Source organism: Myxine glutinosa, chromosome 13, assembly GCF_964187855.1.
Source record: "Myxine glutinosa chromosome 13, kmMyxGlut1.1, whole genome shotgun sequence".
Classification (NCBI taxonomy): Eukaryota; Metazoa; Chordata; class Myxini; order Myxiniformes; family Myxinidae; genus Myxine; species Myxine glutinosa.
Genome location: NC_136273.1, coordinates 98,427,550 through 98,449,443, shown reverse-complemented (window position 1 = coordinate 98,449,443; position 21,894 = coordinate 98,427,550). Strand labels below are relative to the sequence as shown.

The following is a 21,894-nucleotide window of genomic DNA, read 5'->3' as shown; positions in this document are numbered from 1 at the left end:
GAGAAAAAAACATTTCCAATCATAGAAGTATATAGAATAAACAAGCGGTTATTCAATTTACGCTCATTTTTTGTAAATAACATAGATGCATTCACACAGGCTTTGGTAAGGCCACACAAGAGTTTAAAAATTTTTTTTTACATGTGTCGATAAATTAACATTTTAAAAAAATCGATAAATTTCAAACCTTACGCGAATTTGGACGCAGACGCTTAGGTAGAGGACCTTCATCCCAGTTTCGGCCCTCCATCCTTAGGTTTCCTCCTGAGTATCCTCCTGCTCGGTGACCACCCTGCGTGCCACAATTAGCGAAAACCGCATCATGCATGGTACATGTAGCCATGGATGACAGGCTGTATTTAAAGGTTGAATAAAGTTGTACAATGCTAAGCTGTTGTTTACACTGGTTTACCCCTTTAAACAGCAACCTGTGCTTTCTAAATTATTTATTATTCTTTGGTTGGTATTCTGCATGAGTATATGTAGTACATGTAGTATATTGAGTATATTCAATCTATATATACGTATATATAAAACACAGTTTGTGTGTGTAATGTTACCGATAGACTCCGAAACGGAGAGGCTCACGTGCTTGATATTTGGCATAGACATGGCCATTGAGCCTGGGACGAACATGGCTGAGACCATATTTGACGAGATCCATATTTTTTATTCATATTTACCTCAGCGCATTTCAGCGAAGTACCCGCTAATCTCAGCGTGCGAGCAGCTCGCCGATTCGCTCAGAGCGATCACGTGATGTTCCATCCCGTCACACGTCACACGTGATTCAGGGCGAAAAGCCATTGCGTTTTCCACCTTTATGCGACCGTGTTTTGTGCGATATGAATTAAATTGTAATTCATATTTCGTGTTTACGAATTCGAATACGAACGATTTCCCCTTTCGATTTCGAATACGAATCGAATACGAGCTTGAGTCGAGAGGGCGCATGTCCGGGTTGGGAATGTACGGGTCTCCCCTCCCCCACCCGGGAATGCCGGGAACTTCTGCGAGGATCACGTGATGTTCCAACTTTGCCGCCATAATCTCAGTTATGCGTTCGCACGTAATTCAGTTTTTTCACATTTCAGCGAGGAACATTGCCATTCACACCACATAGGTTTTTTTTCACTTTCATCTGATATTTGTGATTTATTTCAAACAAATTGTATTTCCCATCTACACGGCCATGTATTCCTATTAACGTTATGTAAAGTACATAAATTGTGTGGATTACATCATTTCTGGATGTGATCAATTGCCAGTAACCATCTGTATCCCTCCCCTCCCCCTCCCCCTCCCTCTCCCTTCCCCCTCCACCCTACCCTCTCCCCTTCCCCCCTCCCCTTTCCCCTCCCCCTTCCCCTCCCCTTTCCCCTCCCCCTCCCTTTCCCCCATGCCCCTCCCTTTCCCCCCTACCCCTTCCTTTCTGCCCTACCCCTTCCCCATCCCCCTCCCCTCCCTTTCCCCCATGCTCCTCCCTTTCCCCCCTACCCCTTCCTTTCCTACCCCTCCCCCACCCCCTTCCTTTCTGCCTTCCCCTCCCTCCCCCCTCCCTCTCCCCTTCCCCCTTCCCTTCCCTCCCCTCCCCTCCCCCGCCCGGCAATGCCGGGTACTTCTGCTAGTATAGTATATTGAGTGATGGAAATGAATGTAGAAGGAAGTAGATAGAGGACGGGGAAGACCGAGAAAGACTTGGCTAAAGATGGTGGAAGAAGAAATGCGGGCAAGGGGGTTAACAAGGAGAGATGCAGAAAATAGGGCAAAATGGAGAAGATTGTCATGGGGACCGCAAGGCTAATCCCCGCTCTAGCAGGGAACATGGCCTTAAAATGCATGTTGTTGTTGTTGTTGTTGGTTAGTATTCTGCATATAAAGGGATCAGATGTTTGAAAAGTCAAAACAAATCAGCAATTTATTTTTCCAATTGAAAATGGTGAGACAAGAAACTGCCGAATGTAGCATTTCCAATATTAATGTTTAAAAGTAGTTGTGGTTGTTTTTGCCAAATGCACTTTTCGGTGTACGGTCAATCCCCGTTAATCCGGAATCTACTTTGTTTCCAGCACCCAATGTTGGATTCGCGAGATTGTCGGATAAACAATTTTGCGGATTAGAGGGATAAAATGAATGGTGGAAATATGTTCCTGGATGTTTTGGTCGGATTAACGAGGGTCGACTGAATATTATAGATTTTCTTTTTTATGCAATTTGTTTAAGGGAATTTAAAAACATTTATCAAGCACACAAGAACCAGAAAACCACCTGCTTTAAAACGACATGAGCTGGAAGGCATCCTTTTTGCAACAAAGAAGGGTGTTTCATTTTCGAGGTAAAGGCAAGTCTGCATGGTATCGAGTGGTGAACACCCATGCGAGGCATTCTCCCATCGGACAACTGAAAATTCTTCCATCAGCAAGAACTTGTGCTGATTTTCAGGCAGGAGGCCTGATCTGTACCCTTGAATTGTGCGTGTGCAAAAGGGGAAAACAACTAAAAACAGCCAACACCCAACAACAACACCTGCTTCAGTAGACCCATCCTAAGTAACCGTGATCAAATTCTACAACAGCACATTGACAATCACAACCTGTGGTACTTGCCACCCCTTTAACTAAACTGATCGTTTTCTTTTTTTGTATACTCAGTCGAGGTTCATGCAAGAGCTAACACATAGAACATAAATATAACAAGCATTCTGAGTATTGCGCTGCAATACATGTCCCCCACCGGCAGTCTGTCGTCCGGAAAACTGTTGGGGAAATTACCAAAGTTCAAAGTGCCATAACTTTGTCAAAAATGATCGAAACGTCGTGAAGTGCGAACTTGATCTGTAACTTATCATGAGGAAACCATGTGCCAAGTTTGAAATCGTTAGCATTAAGAGTTTAGAAAAAAAGTCTGGAAAACTGTTCTTTGCGTGACGGACTGACAGACGGACAGACTGACAGACGGAGGGACGGAGTGCAAACCTATAGTCCCCTCCGGTAGAGGACTAATAAAGGGAGCGAGAGACAAGAGGGGGAGAGAGAGGGAAGCACAACCACAGTAGAAAACAGGGCCATCAGGAGATCTGTGGAAGGGAGTTTCTGCCAGAAGATGAACTGTATTACGGCAATCATACAGGAATAAAAACCAATCTTTGTTGAGGGGCTTGTTGACAACACCCCCCCAACAATATACTGGTTGATAGCATCCATTCTGCACACCACAGCCAGGCTTCCTTGTAAAAAGACAATGCTCTGCTTTACACAGTTCAGTTATTTTGTTCAAGGTGGAAAATAATTAACCCATCAAGCCATAAAAATACAAAATACAAATTTTTTTTTAAAGAAAATACAAAATTATATTTGGAGAAATGAGGAATCCGAACTGTGAGCCTCGTCCAGCAGTGGAAATCAGAAGGCCAAGGCAAAGAGCAAGAACGCTGGCCGATTGTGGCCTTGTCAAAGGCCCAGAAGGGGCTTACTTACAGATGGGTTGTATTGGCCAAATGAAGAACCATGAGGAATGCGTGGACTGTCACGGCGGCCTCTTGAGCCCCTTGGGGGAGAAGAACGAGATGGATCATAGCGGGAAGATGAACCAGAGCCATAAGAGTGCCGCAAGCCAGACCTGGGAATAGGAGGGAAGGAAGGTCGAACACGGGAGGCCGTCAAAGCCCCTCTGTTGCTCATAGGTCATCATTTTGAGAGGAAGGACCATAGTGTTCCACATGGCAGTAACATTTCCCTGCCCACATCCAATATCAGTCCCCACACCAGCCAGCGCAGACAATCCTGAAGAACAGGTGTTTTTTTGCATTGTCCACAGCACTGTCTTCAAGACCTCCCACAGCAGAAATAAGTCTCGTGAATTATTTCTATACCAGACAACTGGGCTGTTCAAGTATCTTGAGTGCAGGGAACAGCAACAAAAGCACAAACAAATAGCTGGTTCTATCATCATGGCAGCTGCAGAGACCATTGCCGAGATCATGAGTTATGATGCTCCAGTGTGAATATCGTATCAGTCACAGTCACAGTCACAGTCATAGTCATATCACAATATCAGTCACAACAGACAACCTGCGCATGCATCGATAAAACATTCTCACCAAACTATGATTGGGTTAATCTATCTATAATTCCAGTAATCTCTGTGTGTATGTTTGTTTGTCTGTATGTCTGTGACCGCTGTTTCTCGACAACCACGGGTCCGATATACTTTAAACTTGCCAGGTATATTGCTGGGGACCCGAGGATGTGCCTTTTCAAGGTTTCATATTAATCGGACAAGTAGTTACCGAGCTATGTCCAAAAAACGATTCAACCAATCAGAGAGCAGCGAGCTATCACGTGTGCTGAACGTGGCGAACAGACTCTGCCTCGGACGGCACATTTGAGAGCGTATTCATTTATTTCACGTTGGCAAACTATGTTGCCGTTAAACTATGTTTTAAAACGAATTAAAACTAATTTGCGATTCATTCGCTTTCCTGCGCGTTTGTGCACGCGATGGCGATTTCTTTACCAAACTCCGCAAGCCGTTCGCTTTGGACCAAACCATTTCATGTAAATAGAGGGGGGGGATTGTCACCGTACTCGCAAGCCGTTCGCTTTGGACCAAACCATTTCATGTAAATAGAGGGGGGGGATTGTCACCGTACTCGCAAGCCGTTCGCTTTGGACCAAACCATTTCATGTAAATAGAGGGGGGGGATTGTCACCGTACTCGCAAGCCGTTCGCTTTGGCTTTGCGAATGGACCAAACCATTTCATGTAAATAGAGGGGGGGGATATAATTTTAGATATATATATAGTACGGGCATGCCCTAGTAATATAAATTAAGCCACAAGTGACAAATCAGGAAAATAATACATAAAAATACTTTGGAGTGACATTCATGGCTATTTTGATATAAACAAGACCGAAAGTCTAACAGCGGCGTAGCCGAGCTTGTAAAATATTATAAACCACAAACACACATGATTCGCTTTTTAAACAGTCGCTAATGCTGTTTATAACATTAAACAAAGAAATTTGGAGGACTCCCGACGTCCGTGAGGTATGTTTTACTTACAGAACTGAAGGAAGATCTACTGTAATCTAGATTATACCCACAAGGGTTGGGTGCATACTGTTTTGTTGGAAGAGACGTAACATCTATGCTTTCGATATTTGATGGTCATTGTAACAATCGGTTTGTTTGTGTTTCACATTGAATGAAAAACGTAAAGGTAGAGCATGGCGATTGTGATATATGACAGATTTGACGATATGTTCGACCTGAATAATGAATGAATGAATGATCGTTTTAAGGCCATTTTCCCCGCTAGAGTGGGGGTTAGCCTTGCGGGCCCCATGACAATCATGGTTCCCTGTTTGAGACAATGTTTTTATGGCCGGATGCCCTTCCCGACGCCAACCCTTGGTCAGGGATACAGTGTGCCTATTCTGAATCGGGGTACCTGGCGTTGGCTTAGCGGTTAGGGTGCCGGCTTGGTATCCCAGGATCCTGGGTTCGAATCCCGGTCGATCGCTGAATTAACGCCAGGGGGGTTGACTCAGCCTGCCATCCTTCCGAGGTCGGCAAATTGAGTACCAGCTTGCTGGGATGAATGATTACGGTGTGGCCTGAAATCAAAATGGCGGTGTGTGGAGAGTCAGCTGCTATACCGATGTAATGACATCAGACGTAATCACATCACCCTATCATGTGACCAGATCCTCAGCTCTGATTGGTATACGTTTGAGGGGACATACATACATACATACATACATACTGACATACATACATACTTACATACATACATACATACATTGTTCTAGACGGCTTTGCCCTTTGGGCTACGCCGTAAAGAAAACAAACTGTTGCTCAGAACTTTGAACGGGTAAAGAATGGTTGTCGTTGCCGTTAACCCTTTGAGTACGGGATTTTTTTTTTAATAAAAATACCCCCAGTACGGGATTAATTTGGCATTACGGGAATGCAACCACGTACTGACGATATATTTATAGGTAGAGTCAATGACGTGTAGTAACGTCATCCGTACACAAAACTTTTTCGCAGGTTGCATCACTGGACGTCATCCGTACTCAAAGGGTTAAGGACACCAACAAAGGTGGGTGAGGGGGATGGGTCCGGATTTCTAGGTGACGTGTTGAACTCACCTTCTTTGAGGACCCAAGTGATCATCATCTGGGAAAAACAAATATAAATAATATGAGAGACATGGTTTCTTTAAAATTCTTATGAAAAGGCTAAAACGGCAGTGACATGGAAAACAATGTTTATTATCTTCTGTCCAATATTATTACACGATCAGTAGATTTTATTATTGTAGAAACAACAGATATTTTCATAAAGGATCAAAATCAACAGAATGCTGATTAAAATATGCTAACCTCCATCAGCCCTTCGAGCTACTATTATTCCCATGCCTGGTGAAAAAAAATGGAGGGAGGAGATGGCGTGATGGACAGACGGATGCTGTAATCGGTTCGTTTATCTGTCAGTCAGTCCATCCGCCACACTATCTCCTCCTAAACATTTGGTGCAGAAATTCGCAGCACTGTCTAGTTATGATCAACACATGGCAAGAAGATGCAAGAGCAGTCTCATTTTTGGCCATGCCCCCTGGGGCAGGGTCAAAAGGTCAAATACCTCAAAACAAAATCAATCACGGGCACATTTTTAAATTCAACCTTGTATATGCAATCAGCATTAGGAAACATGTGAAATATGTAACAATGTTTTGGACTTGACCCCCGGTGCAGGCCCCAGTGGGTGAGGACTTAGAGTCACGGGGGTCAAAATGGGAAAATAATTTTATAACAACAGCTGATATTGTGTCATTCCTGGTGGAACTCTTTGCCATCTTTCACCTTTGCTGTAGGTGGGCACGCCATCGACTTCACTGGTTATTATTAGCTCACCTGGACTTTAATCCGGCAAGCTTACGTGATTGGGCAGTGTCCGTAGGAAAGTCAGTGAGTGTGTGAACACTTCAGTCATTATTGCTTGAACCAAACAAACGATTTTGATAAAACTTGGCCACAAGCTTCATATCCGAAATACCAAAATAGGTATTTGCTCTCCTCTCCAAAACTACCCTCACAATTTATACAAAACTTGCCTACAACTTTCATCACCTACGATGCACCAACCTAAATTAGGTACATGTGCTTTCTTCTCTGAAGCTACACAGTACACACACTATTTCGATGAAAATGGACCACAACCTTCATCACCTGGGATGTACCAAAGTTTGCTCACAGCATCAAAAAACTAAAATCAGGGATTTGCCCCACAAAAGTGGTTCTCTGGTTCTACCAGGTGAGGCCAGGGGCATTGTCCCTATTTTTTATTATTACTACCAGAAATTATTACCAGCGAGTCAGACGAGGAGATAATCTTGAACTATTTATGGGATGCATTTCAAGTCAATAAATCATGATTCTAGCTGATCATGGAAGGAAGTATTTACAAGAGTAGAAGTCGACAGTTTTGTAAATAAAGTACTGATCAGACCAGTGGTTGGATCTTTATGGGTCATATTTGAAAATTTTCACACTGCTGCCATTTGTTTTTTTTGCCAGAAAAAAAGCCTGCTTTGTTACCTCCGCCACCAAAGGTGGATGGAGGTTATGTTATCACCCCTGTTTGTTTGTTTGCTTGTCTGTTTGTCTGTGAACAAGATATCTCAAAAAGTGTGGACGGATTCAGACTAAATTTGGCAGAGAGGTAGCATATATGACAAGGACGAAATGATTAGATATTGGTGAAGATCCAGATTCGGATCCGGCTAATCGAATTTTTTTTGAGTGATTCTTCACCATTGGGAGATAGGGCCAAAAACGATACATAGCAGGATATCTCAAAAAGTTGTGAACGGATTTGGGCGAAACCTGGTGGACCGGTTGTGTGTGTGAGAAGGACGAATCGATTCGATTTTGGTGAAGATCTGAATATGGATTCAGATACGAAGTTTTTAGATTTTTAAGTGATTCTTCACCATTGAGGGATCGGGCGAAAAGCGATATATAACACGATTTAAAAAAGTTATGGACGAGTTATGACTAAACTTGGGGGACGAGTTGATTAGTTGACGAGAACAAGCCGATTACATTTTGGTTCAGTTCCGAATCCAGATCCGGCCTATCAGTGGGATACAACACATAAACTGTTCAGCCTGGCGGAGGTTGTGCTCTACCGAGTGCCCTTCTAGTTTTCCTATGTCATTTTTCAGTTTTTCAAGGGTCTGCAGAAATGGTTTAAACAATGTGCATTGAATTTCTTCTGCTGCAGCTGTACTTTCTCTCAGTATCACTGTTGGTAAACATAACCTGAACCATCTGGGTGAAAGTCATTGCGTTTCAGAGGATTATGTTCAATGAGCATTTCCGTGAAATCAACTTCTGCAGCAGTGTTCTTCAAGATATATCTATATATTGCTGTCAAGGAAGTTCCTCTGATGGACTGAGCAGCAGACGTGCGTTACCTTGTCTCTGTGTTCTTTTTACAGTCATTGTAGCCACCACGTAGCTGGCAGGATGGCCAAGAAGTACGCACACTTGCCTCAAAGCCATCTCGCCTGGGATTGAATCTCGGCCCAGCTATAAACTGTTATCCTGGTATTTCAGGCATGGGGATTCATTAATGTGTGTGTACTGTTCCTCGGATGGACGTTAAACTGGGTGTCCCATCTGCTGGCATTAGTTGGTGGACGTTAAAGATCCCACCTTGTGTCTTTCACAAAGAGTAGGCTTACCTACCGCCGGCACCGTGACCAAATTCCAAATTCTTGCCATAACTACTTTGTCGACCATCAGGCCTGATCAGACGGTTTATGAAATAATTGGACCAAACACTTTCCCCAGCCAACCCCACAAGGACCAACCCCACACACAAAATGGAGCAGGATTTCCTGAAGTTTTATGCAATCTATATTATAAAACAGGAGTGTCTGACCATCTGTCCCAAAACTACTCCCTCAGTTTTGGGCTAGCCCCACCAAACCTTCTGCGGAACGTTTTGGGGTCCCAGCGGCTGTCCTAATGTAGGTGGAAGGTTAAAAAAAAAAATCCTCAATACAATTATGATTTTGAGTGTGCACCTGCATGAATGTGCTCCCGATCCAGAAGAAAACACAGAAGGATGCCGATCACGATCACGAACATTTGCTGGTTTGATAACATCTCGATACAATCGTGATTTTAAGTTTCGACCTGAATGACGCCACTTTTATCCATCCTAAGTTGGGTGGGAGGTTTCATAAATTCCATAATAAAATTATGATTTTCAATCTGGACGAGGTTTTCAATCTGCCACTCCTTGAACTTCTTCCTCTTCTCGTCAATCCTCTTTCCAACTTCATCATCCCACCACCATGTTTCCGAGTGCCTCGGTGGTCCTTTTGTCCATCCACATACCGCACCAATGGCTCCCAACAGACTAGCTTTCATTGACATCCAACCACTTTCAAGCTCAACCACATCATCCTCTACCCTACTCAGCCTCTCTTTTAATGCCTCCCTTACTGTCACCTCTTTCAACCTCCACACCTTCATTCTCGGTTGGTACTTCACCCGCCGAGCTCTCCTCGCACCTTTCACCCTTATGTCGCAGACAACCAAGTGGTGCTGTGAAACAGCCTCCTCCCCGGGATCACCTTTGTGTCCCGGAGGTGCCCCCTATCTCGCCTACGCACCATCAGGTAGTCAACGGTTGTCGTCGACCCACCTGACGTGTATGTAACAAGCTTATTGTCCTCTTTCTGGAACTGAGTATTACAAATCAACAAATCAGCTCCATCAGCAAACTCCAAAATCCTTTCACCTTCTCCATTTCTCACACCATATCCGTAACCTCCATGAACTCCCTCAAAACCGTCCATACTCCTTCCCACATGTCCATTTCGGTCTCCTCCTACCACAACAACTTCCTCATCTTTCACGTTTTCCATCAGCTTCTCTATCGCACACCAGAACTTGTCCTTCTCTTCATCGCTTCGACCAACCTGCGGAGCATATCCCGAGATGACGTTCACCAAGAGCTTTCCAATCATCATTTCACCATCATCAACCTATCACTCACTCTAGTCACACTCACCACACTGTCTACAAACTCCTCAGAAAACAGGACACCAACACCATTCACGCCCTCCGGGCACCCTTGCCACACAAACTTGTATTTCTGTCCCTGCCTACCCTTCACCATTCTCACACCACTTCCCTTCCATCTCGTCACAGCACCACGCCACGGCGGCCCGGTCAGCACCACACCACGTCGGCCCGGTCAGCACCACACCACATCGGCCCGGTGAGCACCATACCACGTCGGCCCGGTCAGCACCACACCACGTCGGCCGGGTCAGCACCACACGGTCAGCCCGGTCAACACCACACCACGGCGGCCCGGTCAGCACCACACCACGTCGGCCCGATCAGCACCACACCATGTCAGCCCGGTCAGCACCACACCACGGCGGCCCGGTCAGCACCACACCACATCAGCCCGGTCAGCACCACACCACGTTTTCCCGGTCAGCACAACGGCGGCCCGGTCAGCACCACACCCTTGTAAAGGACTTCGATGCTATTAAATGAGAAGAGAGAGGAGAGAGGCAGAAGGCGAAGGGTACGGGAGCAGAAACAGCAGAGAATGAAAGTTATAAGGCAGCCAAGAAGGCTGCAAAGAAAGAGGTAGCAAAGGCGCAGGATGCATGTAGGAAAATGTTCGGAGAACGCTTGGATTCGGAAGAGGGTCAGAGAGCAGTATTCAGGATTGCAAAGCAGACAGCGAAAGAGAGATGTGATGTGATGGGGGTGAGTTGCTTGAAGGATGAAGTGGGACCAATCGTTGTTGACCCAGATGGAATTAAAGGAAGATGGAAAAGATATATGGAAATGCTGTTGAATACAGAGAATGAATGGGATGGCAACATAGAGAGTAACCCAGTTTTAGGACCGGCAGAGAAGATAACTGAGAAGGAAGTTGCGGAAGCGATAAAAGCAATGAAGAGTAGAAAAGCGGGAGGGCCGACGGGAGTTGTGGGAGACATGTTGAAGGCAGCAGGAAGTTGGGGTGTGAAGAGAATGACAGAGATCTGTAATCTGGCGATGAAAAAAGGCCGCATTCCAGTGGATTGGGAAATGAGTACCCTCGTCCCTCTATACAAGGGGAAAGGTGACCCTCTAGAGTGTGGCTCGTACCGAGCGATAAAGTTATTGGAGCATGGAATGAAGGTATTGGAAAGGGTGTTGGAGAGGAGGATAAGGAAGAAAGTGAAGATCGACGAAATGCAGTTTGGATTTATGCCAGGAAGAGGAACGACAGATGCGCTTTTCATTGTGAGGCAGTTGCAGGAGAAGTACATGGAGAAGAGGAAGAAGTTGTTTCTTGGGTTTGTTGATCTGGAGAAAGCATTCGATAGGGTTCCACGCAAAGTATTGACATGGGCAATGAGGAAGTTAGGAGTGGAGGAATGGTTGATCAGAGTAGTGATGGCAATGTACAAAAGAGCGCGCACAGCTGTAAGGACGAAGGACGGGAACAGTGGTGAGTTTGAGGTGAAGGTGGGAGTGCATCAGGGGTCGGTACTAAGTCCACTACTATTTGTAGCTGTGATGGAGGTGCTGGCTCAGAACGTAAAGGAGGGTTTACCGTGGGAGTTGTTGTATGCAGATGATCTGGTGTTGATTGCAGAAAGTATGGATGGACTGAAGGAAAAGATGAACAAGTGGAAGGAATGTATGGAGACAAAAGGTCTGAAGGTGAATATCGGAAAGAGGAAGGTGATGGCAAGTGGTAAAGTATGTGGTGAGGTGGAAAGAACTGGGAAGTGGCCCTGTGCTGTGTGCAGGAAGGGTGTCGGAGTGAACTCCATTCAATGTACAATGTGCGCTGAGTGGGTTCATCAAAAATGTAGTGGTCTGAGAGGGTCATTAACCAGTGTGGCAGCTACATTCAAATGTAAGGTGTGCACAGAGGGAGCTGCAGATGGAGGAAATGTTGAGTTGGATCTTGGAGACGGCGTGAAGCTGGAAGGTGTGAAAACATTTTGCTACCTCGGAGACATGGTGAATGGAGAAGGTGGATCAGACTCGGCAACGGTTGCTAGAGTGAGATGTGCATGGAAGAAGTTTCGGGAACTGAGTGGCGTGCTGATGAGGAGGGGAGTGTCGTTGAAGCTGAAGGGAAAGGTGTAATCCATCGAATTTCCTCTATCGCTAGATAGAGAGATCGTGTATGCTGCATGTGTGAGAAGTGTTATGATTTATGGGAGCGAGACATTGGTAATGAACATAGAGCAGCAACGAAGGTTGGAAAGGGTGGAAATGCGAATGGTTCTATGGATGTGCGGAGTATCGTTGAGAGGAAGACAAATGACGAATTGCGAAAAATGATGGGAATAGAGCCTGTGATTGATGCTGTGAAGAGAAACAGGTTGAGATGGTTTGGTCATGTGTTGAGGAAGGATGAAAGTGACTGGTTGAGAAGAGTGATGGAAATGAATGTAGAAGGAAGTAGAGGACGGGGAAGACCAAGAAAGACTTGGCTAAAGATGGTGGAAGAAGAAATGCGGGCAAGGGGGTTAACAAGGAGAGATGCAGAAAATAGGGCAAGATGGAGAAGATTGTCATGGGGACCGCAAGGCTAACCCCCGCTCTAGCAGGGAAAATGGCCTTAAAATGCATGTTGTTGTCGTTGTAATCTGGACGAGGTGTTTCGTCTCACTGGCAGATGTGTCTGTATTGGTTATGACGTCAGAATGACGTAAATATTCTTTAAGTTCATGAATGTTTTTAACATTGCATTTTGTTATGTATTCATCTATCTATAATTCCAGCAATCTCTGTGTGTATGTTTGTATGTTTGTATGTTTGTATGTATGTTTGTCTGTGACCGCTGTTTCTCGACAACTACCGGTCCGATATACTTGAAACTTGCCAGGTATATTGCTGGGGACCCGAGGATGTGCCTTTTCAAGGTTTTAAATTAATCGCAGAAGTAGTTACCGAGCTATGTCCAAAAAACGATTCAACCAATCAGAGAGCAGCGAGCTATCACGTGTGCCGAACGTGGCGAACAGACTCTGCCTCGGATGGCACATTTGAGAGCGTATTCATTTATTTCCCGTCGGCAAACTATGTTGCCGTTAAACTATGTTTTAAAACTAATTAAAACTAATTTGCGATTCATCGTAACTGCGATTTGCGACCTTCCGGACAGTGAGGACTGCACTTCCGGCAGCCAATCACAGAACGCGTTATTGCGTAGGCGTGGCCGATGTGAGAGCGAGCTGAGCCCAGCGCGTGCGCCATTACGGTACGTAATTCGATTTCTTCCGGAGAAAATAATAATTTCTCGATTTCTTATGCGCATTATTTCTCCCAATTCAGTCAGAGCGAAGGGCGGAAGCGAAGAGCGTTGTTTTTTTTGTTTACGGGCGTACGGGCGGGGTAGAGCGTACGGGTAGCGTTTTTTTTTTTTTTGGCAAGGAACGGGCACCCACGTACGGGCATGCCCTAGTTATAATCAAATGGTATAGTATTAATTTGCGATTTGAATTATGAAAAATGAAAAGCTGAGAATGAAAAATGAAAGCTGAGAATGAAAAATGAAAAAAAAAAAAAAATGAAAAGCTGAGAATGAAAATATAGAGAGATCGAGTTTAAAGGAGAATGATGTGAGGGTTTCCACCCGTGACATGCGCCTATTTTCCATTTGCAGTTTCGCCATTGACCGAGTATAGAAACATTCAGCTGCAGTAAGAGTCATGCAAATGTCCATCACGAACCTGTTGTCAATGCATGACATTCGACCGAAAGCGTCACAGGAATGAGGAATTTATTGGTGCAAACTTTATTTCTGAGATTTCGGCCTCGGTCCTGTGCGTAGCACAGACACCTCGCTAGTTGAGAATAAAAAAAGAGAATGTGTGGTGTGTTTTTATGGGTTTTTTTTGGCAAATCCAGTGAACAAAAATACACGTTTTTCAGTGCCTGGCATCAATGATGTGTTGGATAAATCACTTTAACATTCAATCTTAAGGGCAGTGTTTGCTTTGTAGCTTTGGAGGACCCATTTTAATTCATTATTATCAAAGGCTCATTTACAGTGCCTTCTGAAAGTATTGACACCCCTTGATGTTTTCAAATTTTGTTGTTACAGCCTGAATATAAAATGGATTAAATTGAGATGTTTGTCACTAATCTACACATAACACCCCATAATGTGAAAGTGGAATTTTTTTTCAAAAATTTTTACAAGATAATTAAAAATGAAAAGCTGAGAGGTCCTGAATCAATAAGTACTCAACCCCATTGCTATGACACTCCAAATGGAGCTCGGGTGCATCCAATTTCCTTTGATCATCCTTGAGATGTATCTACAACTTAATTGGAGACCACCTGTGGACAATTCAATTGATTGGACATGATTTAGAAAGAAACACACCTTTCTATATAAGGTCCCACAGTTGACAGTGCATGTCAGAGCAAAAAATCTCCCATGAACTCCAAGGAATTGTCCGAAGAACTCAGAGATAGAATTGTGAGGAGGAATAGATCTGGGAAAGGGTATAAAACAATTTCCGGAGTGTTGAAAGTTCCCAAGAGCACAGCAAGCTTCATCATTAGGAAATGGAAAAATATGGAAGTACCCAGACTCTTTCCAGAGCTGGCCATCCAATCAAACTGAGCAACCGGACAAGAAGGACCTTGGTCAGGAGGGTGACCAATAACCCAATGACCACTCTGATAGAACTGCAGAGTTCTTTGCCTGAGATGGGAGAACCTGCCAGAAGGACAACAGTCTCTGCAGCACTTCATGAATCTCGGCTTTATGGGAGAGTGGCCAAATGGAAGCCACTCATGAGAAAAAGCACACCTGGAGTTTGACGTGAAAGACTCAGAGCATGAGGCAAAAGATTATGTGGTCTGATGAGACGAAAATTGACTTTGGCCTGAAGGCAAAGCGCTACATCTGGAGGAAACCGAGCACAGCTCATCCATCCACCATCTAACACCATCCCAAGCATGAAGCATGGTGGTGGCAGCATCATGCGATGAGGATGCTTTTCAGCGGCAGGGACTGGGAGACTTGTACGGATAGAGGGAACAATGAATGGAGCCAAATACAAGCAAATCCTTGAGGAGAACCTGCTTCAGAGTACAAAAGACCTGAGACTGCAGTAAAGATCTACGTTCCAACAAGACAATGACCCCAATCATACAGCCAAAGCAAAACTGGGATGGCTTCAGAACAAGAACATGGAAGTCCTAGAGTGGCCCAGCCAGAGCCCAGACTTGAAACCCATTGATAAATCTGTGGAACGATTTGAAGATTGCTGTTCATCGAACCTCCCCATCGAACTTGACAGAGCTTGAGCAAATCTGCAAGGAAGAATGGAAGAAACTCCTCAAATCCAGATGTGCAAAACTGACAGACATACCCAAGAAGACTCGGAGTTGTATTCGCTGCCAGAGGCGCTTCTACAAAATATTGATTCAGGGGGCTCAATACTTAAGTAAATTAGATATTTCTGTATTTCATGTTCAATAAATTTGAACAAATTTCTAAAAACGTGTTTTCACGATGTCATTATGGGGTATTAAGTGTAGTTCGGTGACAAAAAAAAAATCTCAATTTAATCCATGTTAAACTCATGCTGTAACAACACAATGTGAAAAAGTCAAAGAGTTTGAATACTTTCTGAAGGCACTGTAGATGAGCAGAGTCCGTTTTGCCTCGGTTTCCTCCTTTAGCTTAGTGGCAGTTACAGCAATTACAGCACTTCAATCAACATCCGCAGTAGTTCTTAAAGGGATATAAAATTGTACACTCGTATCAATGGACAGTGAAAATGCTGCTAGATCAAAAGTTGTTTGTGGCAGCACATGGTAATAGAGGTTCAAAAGCAAAGTCTCAGCACCTCGACTTTCAGCCTTTTCCAGACGAAGCAGATCCACTACATCACGCAGGAGCTCCGTAGCAGTGTCCATGGTTGATTCTTTAAAGTTTGGACTTCTGTCACGGCCTGAAAAGGGATGGGAAAAAAGATGAAGAGGGGTAGGTGGAATGAAATTGATCTCAACACGAGGGGAATTGTAGAAAGTTCATAATAAAACGTCATCATTTTCCTTTTTAAATATTGTTACTTGCAAAATCGAAGATTTTTCAAGTATATTGGTCGGTTCCGTTTGTGGTTCTGTCTGTTTGTCTGTTTGTCACCGGCCTACAGGTCACAATTCTAAACCGATCGTCACGAAACTTCATCACGTTGTATAAGTCGTCCCAATTGAGAAGCCTATTGATTTGGAGGTCAAAGGTCAAAGGTCATCTGGAGGTCACATTTCTAAAATCGCCATTTTAAATCCGATTGACTTGAAAATTGAATAGCATTTGTATATCAAGTCACTAAATTGGGAAACATACTATTTTTGAGGTCAAAAGTCAACTTAAGGTCAAATTTTAAAAATCATCAATTTTCATCTAAAAAGCTGTCAATTCTCAACCAATTGACTTGAAAATTGAACAGCATTTGCATATCGAGTCACTAAATTGGGAAACATACTATTTTAAGGTCAAAAGGTCAAAGGTCACCTAATTCATCACCTAATTTCAGGTGATGTTCAGTGTTCAGATTTGTTTCAGTTCAGTGAATTCAGTTTCTGTTTTTCAGTTCAGTGAATGATGTTCAGATTCATCAGTCACCTAATTCAAAGGTCATCAAATTTTAAAAATCATCAATTTTCATCTAAAAAGCCGTCAATTCTCAACCGATTGACTTGAAAATTGAACAGCATTTGCACATTGAGTCACTAAATAGGGAAACCAACTATTTTTGAGGTCAAAAGGTCAACCTTCCAAAATCATCATTTTTCATCTGAAAAATCGTCACTTTTCTTCCTATTGACTGAAGCTTTGATCAAGATTGTCAATTTTAATCTTGATGAAATGGACAACATGCTGTATCAATGGAATTTTTTTCTTGGGGAGAGGGTGTATTTTGCAAGTATCGTGCTCCGCATGACATCTTCTTGTTTATTTATTTTTCAAGACAGGCATCCTGGTCCAGTGCTGCTGCAGTTGGTTATGCTCATCTGGCTCCTCCATAAACTAAACTGCTACACTCACATGATCATCATCGTCACTCTTCTTACATAAATAACTCTTGCTTCAACTTGTGGAACAGGTCGAAGTCAGGCAAAGAGACCTTTATCTGGTGAATAGGCTTGATGGTCTCATATGTATATATATATATATATGCCATCTAAGTTCAAAGCTGGTCAATGTGATCATTGCAACCAATGCTGTGTGGGATAATGTGGTTAACAACAAATCACTTTTAGGCAGGAGAGGGCCATTCGGTCCATGATGCCTGTGTTATACTGTGCAATCTAGAGTGTGTGTTTGTGTGTATATGTGTGTGTGTGTGTATATATATATATATATATATATATATATATATATATATATATATATATATACACACACACACACACACACACACACACACACACACACACACACACACACACACACACACACACACACACACACACACACACACACACACACACACATATGTATATATATATATATATATATATATTCATAATACACACACACACACACACATATATATTGTTGCGGATATGGGACTTGGCCTCAATATCCGCTTGTAAATACTCCCCTATTTCCCCAATACTCCCCAACTATCCCCAATCCCCCATTCCCTAGTCCCATTGCCTGTAAATAACACTCTGTAGAACCGACCTTCCCCTTTTTCCCCCATTAAATGTCGTGCCCAGGTCCACCGCATCTCACGTAGACAACTATAGGACATCTTGCTAGTTATTCTTAGTCTATGTCAGTTAAGGACTCGTTTCCATTAATTCTGACTCTTCGTTGCACCAGAATGTGATTGTATGGCACCAGTAGTGAGTTTAGGACCTCCCCTTACCTCCTCCCATCTTCCCCATGCAACAACAACAACAACTACAACAACAACTACAACAACAGAGGGGCGCGGCGCGGCGTGCGGGGAGTGTGCGTCCTCACACCGGCGTGGTTAGCCGCCATTGCCCATGCGCTCCACGGGGTTACCACGAAGGGGCTGGCTGTCAGCTCCTCGTCAGGGGCGGAGCCAGTAACCCCCCCCGCACCCAATAAGAAGGGCGGACCGATTCCATCTGGGGCGGAGCTAACGAGCCGAGGGCGTGTCACTCCCCGCCGGATATACGCAGCCACTTACCGGACGTGACGTGAGATGCGCCCCCGACTGAAGAAGACAAGTCGCGACCTTCCAGCGCTGAGAGCGACCTCCCCGCATCATTGGACCGGACCGGGTCGATTCTGTCCTTGAGCCAAGAGTGCACCTTGAGCCATCGACTACCCGCTTTCCTTGCCATCAATCCCCGTGTGAGTCAGTTTTGTCCCGTTTATCTGTCGTCTGTCGGGGCTAGATAAGACTGTGTCTAAGTGCCTGCCTTTCTATGCTGTCCCTCTTGTCGTTGTAATCTGACCTTCCGCCCTAATATAACCTCCTCCGGAGGTCTTGAGAACTGAACCCTTGGTGTCGTGTCCTTTTGATCCAGCCGTTGTGTCCTTTTCCTTCATTGATCTAGCATAGCGCGACTTAGTCAACGTTCGAGCATAATCGGGTAAACGTGCAGGCGCGGTCATACCAAACCGCTCGGTAAACCAACATCCACAACCGCGTCTGTAACAATATATATATATATATATATATATATATATATATACACATATATACATATATATATATATATATATTGTACACCGCTCCTTTCCTATGCCATCTCCAGGCATTGCAAATCGTCATTGCCGGGCACCAAAGGGGGCTCGGCAGTGACGCACGCTGAAAGAGAGTACTCAGTTTTCACTCTGGTTTCTTTCTTGTTTGTTTGTTTTCTTGCTTTCTTGTTTGTTTTCTTTCTTGTTTGTTTGTCCGGACGATATCTCAGCCATCCTTTAAACTAGGAAGCTGAAATTTCGGCACAATAGTGAGCAAGTCCTTTGTCAAAAACTGTATTTTTTTTTTTTGATTAATCAATAAATTGAGGAGTTATTTAATTATTAGCGATTAATTAAGTACTTATTTAATTAATCAAATTTCCTTTCTCTTCTGACCATTAACTCAGGCACCTTTTGAGTTAGGAAGCTGATATTTGGACATGCCAATGACCAGGTGATTTGGCTGCAAAGGATATTTTTGATTTATTAATTAATCAATTAATCGATTAATTATTTAATTATTCGATTAATGACAAAAAAAAAATTTTTTTTTTAACTTACAGATTCTGATGGAATAGTGGCAGTTTATGTGTTCTCTGACCAAATTGATTAAGAATTTAATTTTTTTATGATTATTATTTATTTATTTTCATTATTAATCATTTATTTATTTTCTTTCTCATTTGGCCAATATCTCAGGCACCTTTTGAGCTGGGAAGCTAATATTTGGACATGAGTGACCAAGTGATGTGGCTATCAAGGATATTTTTGATTTATTGATTAATCATTTCATCTATTAATTATTTATTGATTAATCGATTAATTATTTATTGAGTAATCAATTAATTATTTAATTTATTATAAATGACTTATTTAATTAAATTTCTAAAAGATACATCTTCGGATGAAGCACTAGTGGTTTAGTTATGCGATTAGCCAATTGATTATGAAAATATTTTGTGATAATCTTTTATTGATTTTAATTATACAATTAATCAATCAATTAGTGTACACCTCTCCCTCCCAATGCAGCCTCAATTAGCTGCACTGCGGTATTGCCGGGCGCCGGAGGCGCCCCGGCAATGCCGCGCTGCAGCATATTTAATTATTTGGCATGGGGCGGTGTACTTTGAATGTATGTGTACTTGTATATATATATAGTTGCGGTTTTGGGAAACCACTAAAAGGTAAATGGCAACCACCATACAGGTCCCTTAGAATAGTTATTTCATAGCAGACCATTATCTTAACCCCTTCCCCTTATTTTGGGTTAGTATGTCTTTATGCGTTGGGGAAAGGGAAAGACAGGTCTTCCTCTCATAAGGGATATGCACCAATCAGGGCCTGAGTCCCTTTGGGGGAGCTTGTGTGGCAAAGTAACGGGCTCCACCACCACCAATCAGGAGACAGGACACCTCCAAGAACTTCCCTCCCTCGGCGAGGGTGAACAAAGGGAGATTCAAGACATTGATTCTCTCTCTGGCCGCTCTCTCTCGGCCCACTCAGCACGTGGACATTTTGCTCTTTGCTGGTCTCCATCTCACAGGCCTCTCCACCTGCATTATTCGAGTCTGGACCTGTCTCTTGTGCACTCACCACGTGTCTGCAAGATTGCTCCACTCTGGGCCTGTCTCGTGTGCACTCACCACGTGTCTGCAAGATTGCTCCACTCTGGGCCTGTCTCTTTGTCGACTCTGGGCGTCTCTTATGCACTCACCACGTGTCTGCAAGATTGCTCCACTCTGGGCCTGTCTCTTTGTCGACTCTGGGCATGTCTCTCTCTGCTGGGTTCACCAAGCACGTGTGCTCCTCTCTTGGGGCCTGGATTGTTGACCCAGCACGTGTGCTCCTCTCCTGGGGCCTGGATTGTTGACCTAGCACGTGTGCTCCTCTCTTGGGGCCTAGATTGCTGACCTATCACGTGTGCTCCTCTCTTGGCCTGGGTTACTCTGCCGTGCTGACGATCGACCTCACTCTGCTGTGCTGATGATCGACCTTCACCTGGCGGTCCATGCTGGGATCGCCATTACCAGTTCGTGCTGCTCGGTGGCGACACCGGGACGGGGGCGTCGCGAGGAGAGGCATCCGGAGCACCGTAGCCTTTGTGCTAGCAGGTTTCCAACGTTTGTTCGTTCCCCTCCCCCTCCCTCATGAAAGTGTGCTGGGCCCATGTTGTGTTTATTTGTAGTGATCGTAATAAGGCAAAGCATAAGCTACTTTTCTGCCTTTTGTCCTTTTTTTCTTCTTTCCTATCGATAAGTTTCATTGTAAATATCTGTAATAAATCAAATTGTTAAACGTTTTCCTTTCTCTCTGTCCATGAATGTCTTTTCCTCCATTGATCCGCTATTGCTCCTACCCAGGTTAACAATCGGCCATAACGGAATTAGCATTACCTCGGCGGTTACCAACGGTTTTGCCCGGCCATCTAAATTTGGTACGCCGGAGGGTACGGTACGTTACCCGATTGAGACAGTCGCGTGGTACAGGTAAGCTATCGTGCAACGGGCCAATCGCCGTTCGTAGTTGCTGGTTCACAACCTGCCGCTCTCTGATGTTACTGGCTCCTGCCAATCGCCATTTGCCGCTCTCTGATGCTACATTTATTGAAATGGTGAACTTTTTACTAACCCTTTCGCAGCTATTCGCTTCGTATGATGCCTGGCGTGGCAAGCTGCTATCGCCATCAATTGATGTCATAGTATTGCGCGCCTAAATTTCAAGTATTTTTGCCACCTAAATACTCTACCGCCCTCCTCAACTATGCACACTGATCTTGATCAGTACCAATCTTATGACAATGGATGGTGTAGTGAAATTATACCAAAGTTGAACCCAGGAGAGATACTCGCTTCAGCCACTGAAGGGCGTCTATAAAACCTGGGACATCCACGACGCTGAGCCACTCCTGTGACAGTTACTTTACATGTAGTCTTGAATGGTACGTATATGCTAGGCTCGCACATATATGCTAGACTCGCTTGCTTTGACTATTATTATCGGTCCTCTCTGTATGATACCAAGATCCTGATATCTATTGCATGACTGTATTTTTACAGGATGATGCCAGAGATCTAATTGAGATTAAACCTACCTATGGGACAAAGTTGTGGACCTGATTGATTTTTCACAATAGATGGTAG

General features: G+C 44.0%; 1 protein-coding gene and 1 long non-coding RNA gene across 2 annotated transcripts in view; one reads left to right on the top strand and one right to left on the bottom strand.

Moving 5' to 3' along the window:
* The window catches only part of LOC144888724 (uncharacterized), a 338,047-nt gene that overhangs the window by 258,296 nt on the left and 57,857 nt on the right, over nucleotides 1-21,894 (top strand). The gene's annotated exons all lie outside the window — the stretch shown is intronic.
* LOC137439140 (uncharacterized) overlaps nucleotides 1-21,894 on the bottom strand; it is a gene marked incomplete in the record, with an annotated part of 59,175 nt that overhangs the window by 21,463 nt on the left and 15,818 nt on the right. The window contains 4 exon segments of the mRNA XM_078767806.1: nucleotides 193-292; nucleotides 3,477-3,618; nucleotides 6,157-6,184; nucleotides 15,924-16,028. Coding sequence (XP_078623932.1) covers nucleotides 193-292; nucleotides 3,477-3,618; nucleotides 6,157-6,184; nucleotides 15,924-16,028 — 375 coding nt within the window.